Raw genomic sequence first — 1,533 nt, forward strand, 5'->3', positions numbered from 1 at the left:
CCCTGTAAAGTGGCTCATCCCCAAGCTCCAGGCCTGGGTCAGCCTCAGGACCATGAGGAGTCCCCAGAGGAGGCTGAGCCCTGCCCTGGGTATGGGGAAGCTTCCTGCCTCAGCCTCCCTTTGCTCCTCTGCACCCTTTCCTTCCTGACCTTCTGTGTTCCTTCCTTCTTTCTTCCCCCTAAGAGAACTCAGCCTCAGCCCTCCCTCACCTGCGCCCGACCATGCACTGTAGCTGCTGGGCTGAGGGCATCCGGGCCTCCCCTGGCAACTGCTGGATCTCAGGTGAGCCCTGCAGCCGCCCTGGGTGGGGCCGGGAGCCCCCGGGCGGCCATCACACCCCTTCCCACCCAACCCCCAGGCTGGGCCTTCCCTGACTGGGCCTACAAAGCCGAGTCCTGCCCAGGCTCCCGGCAGATCCAGCTGTGGCACTTCATCCTGGAGCTGCTGCAGAAGGAGGAGTTCCGCCATGTCATCGCCTGGCAGCAGGGCGAGTGCGGGGAGTTTGTCATCAAGGATCCGGACGAGGTGGCCCGTCTCTGGGGCCGCAGGAAATGCAAGCCACAGATGAATTATGACAAGCTCAGCCGGGCCCTCAGGTGAGGCCAGCCGGCCAGCACAGCAGCATTCAAGGCGAGGCCTGGGCGCTGGCCCCCTGGGGGTCGGGGGAGGCAGCTCGGGTGGCCTTGCGGGTGGGCGGGGAGGGCCCCTGACGGCTCCCCTCTGCTCTAACCTCGGTTCTCTAGGTATTACTACAACAAGAGAATCCTGCACAAGACCAAAGGCAAAAGGTTCACCTACAAGTTCAACTTCAGCAAGCTCGTTGTGGTCCACTGCCCTGGGTGGGAGGTGCAGATGCCGCCCTCCTGCCTGCTGCTGGGGGCCCCTGTCCGGGGCCGGCCGGCCCTTGTGCCCATGGGTGTGCACACTGAGGTAGGCACGGGGTGGCCCTGGTGACCGGGGCCCCACCAGCTCCTGCCCCTCTGCCCGGGAAGCCCCACTCCTGCTCTGCACCTTGAGGACCATCTTCCTGCAAGGGTTCCCGCACCCCAGCCCCAGCAGGGTGCTCAGCCATCGACCTGGGACGCTTCCCTCAGCATGGAGCCAGGGGGGCGGGCTTGTTTAACTGGGACCTGGGACGTGTGCAGCAGGACAGACGCCAGGGAGGGGCCCCCCGCACCCTCCCGCTCCTCAGCTCCTGCCCAGCATGCTGCTCACCCACCAGGCTATGGCACCGCAGCTGGCCAGGCGGCAGAGCCCCCGCGAGCCCCCAGAGATCTCTGGGGAGAAGGGAAGCGGTGGCGGAGGCAGCCACCACGGCGGTGAGTGACTGGGAGGGAGAGCACACGGGTCCCCCAGCCACCCGAGCAGCACTGATGCTGCCCACAGGTGCGGGGCGCAGAGACGAAAGGGCCCTCCAGAAGCTCAGAGCCCGGGGGAGCAGAGAGGGGGGACAGCCAGTGACCCAGACCGAGACCCAAGGAAGCGCAGGGGCTGCGAGCCAAGAAGTCAGGGCTTCCTGGACGAGGCCACACC

General features: G+C 66.5%; 1 protein-coding gene across 1 annotated transcript in view; it reads left to right on the forward strand.

The window, feature by feature from the left end:
- The first annotated feature begins 221 nt into the window (after positions 1 to 221).
- Positions 222 to 1,533, forward strand: part of Etv3l (ETS variant transcription factor 3 like) — a 5,113-nt gene continuing 3,801 nt past the window's right edge. Inside the window, exons 1-4 of the mRNA XM_033758391.1 lie at positions 222 to 282; positions 359 to 596; positions 744 to 930; positions 1,223 to 1,319. Of these exons, the coding sequence (XP_033614282.1) occupies positions 222 to 282; positions 359 to 596; positions 744 to 930; positions 1,223 to 1,319 (583 nt within the window). The remainder of the gene's footprint in view (positions 283 to 358; positions 597 to 743; positions 931 to 1,222; positions 1,320 to 1,533) is intronic.

This window comes from Fukomys damarensis, unplaced genomic scaffold (assembly GCF_012274545.1).
Source record: "Fukomys damarensis isolate Sample0158 unplaced genomic scaffold, DMR_v1.0_HiC HiC_scaffold_33, whole genome shotgun sequence".
In the NCBI taxonomy this organism is placed as follows: domain Eukaryota; kingdom Metazoa; phylum Chordata; class Mammalia; order Rodentia; family Bathyergidae; genus Fukomys; species Fukomys damarensis.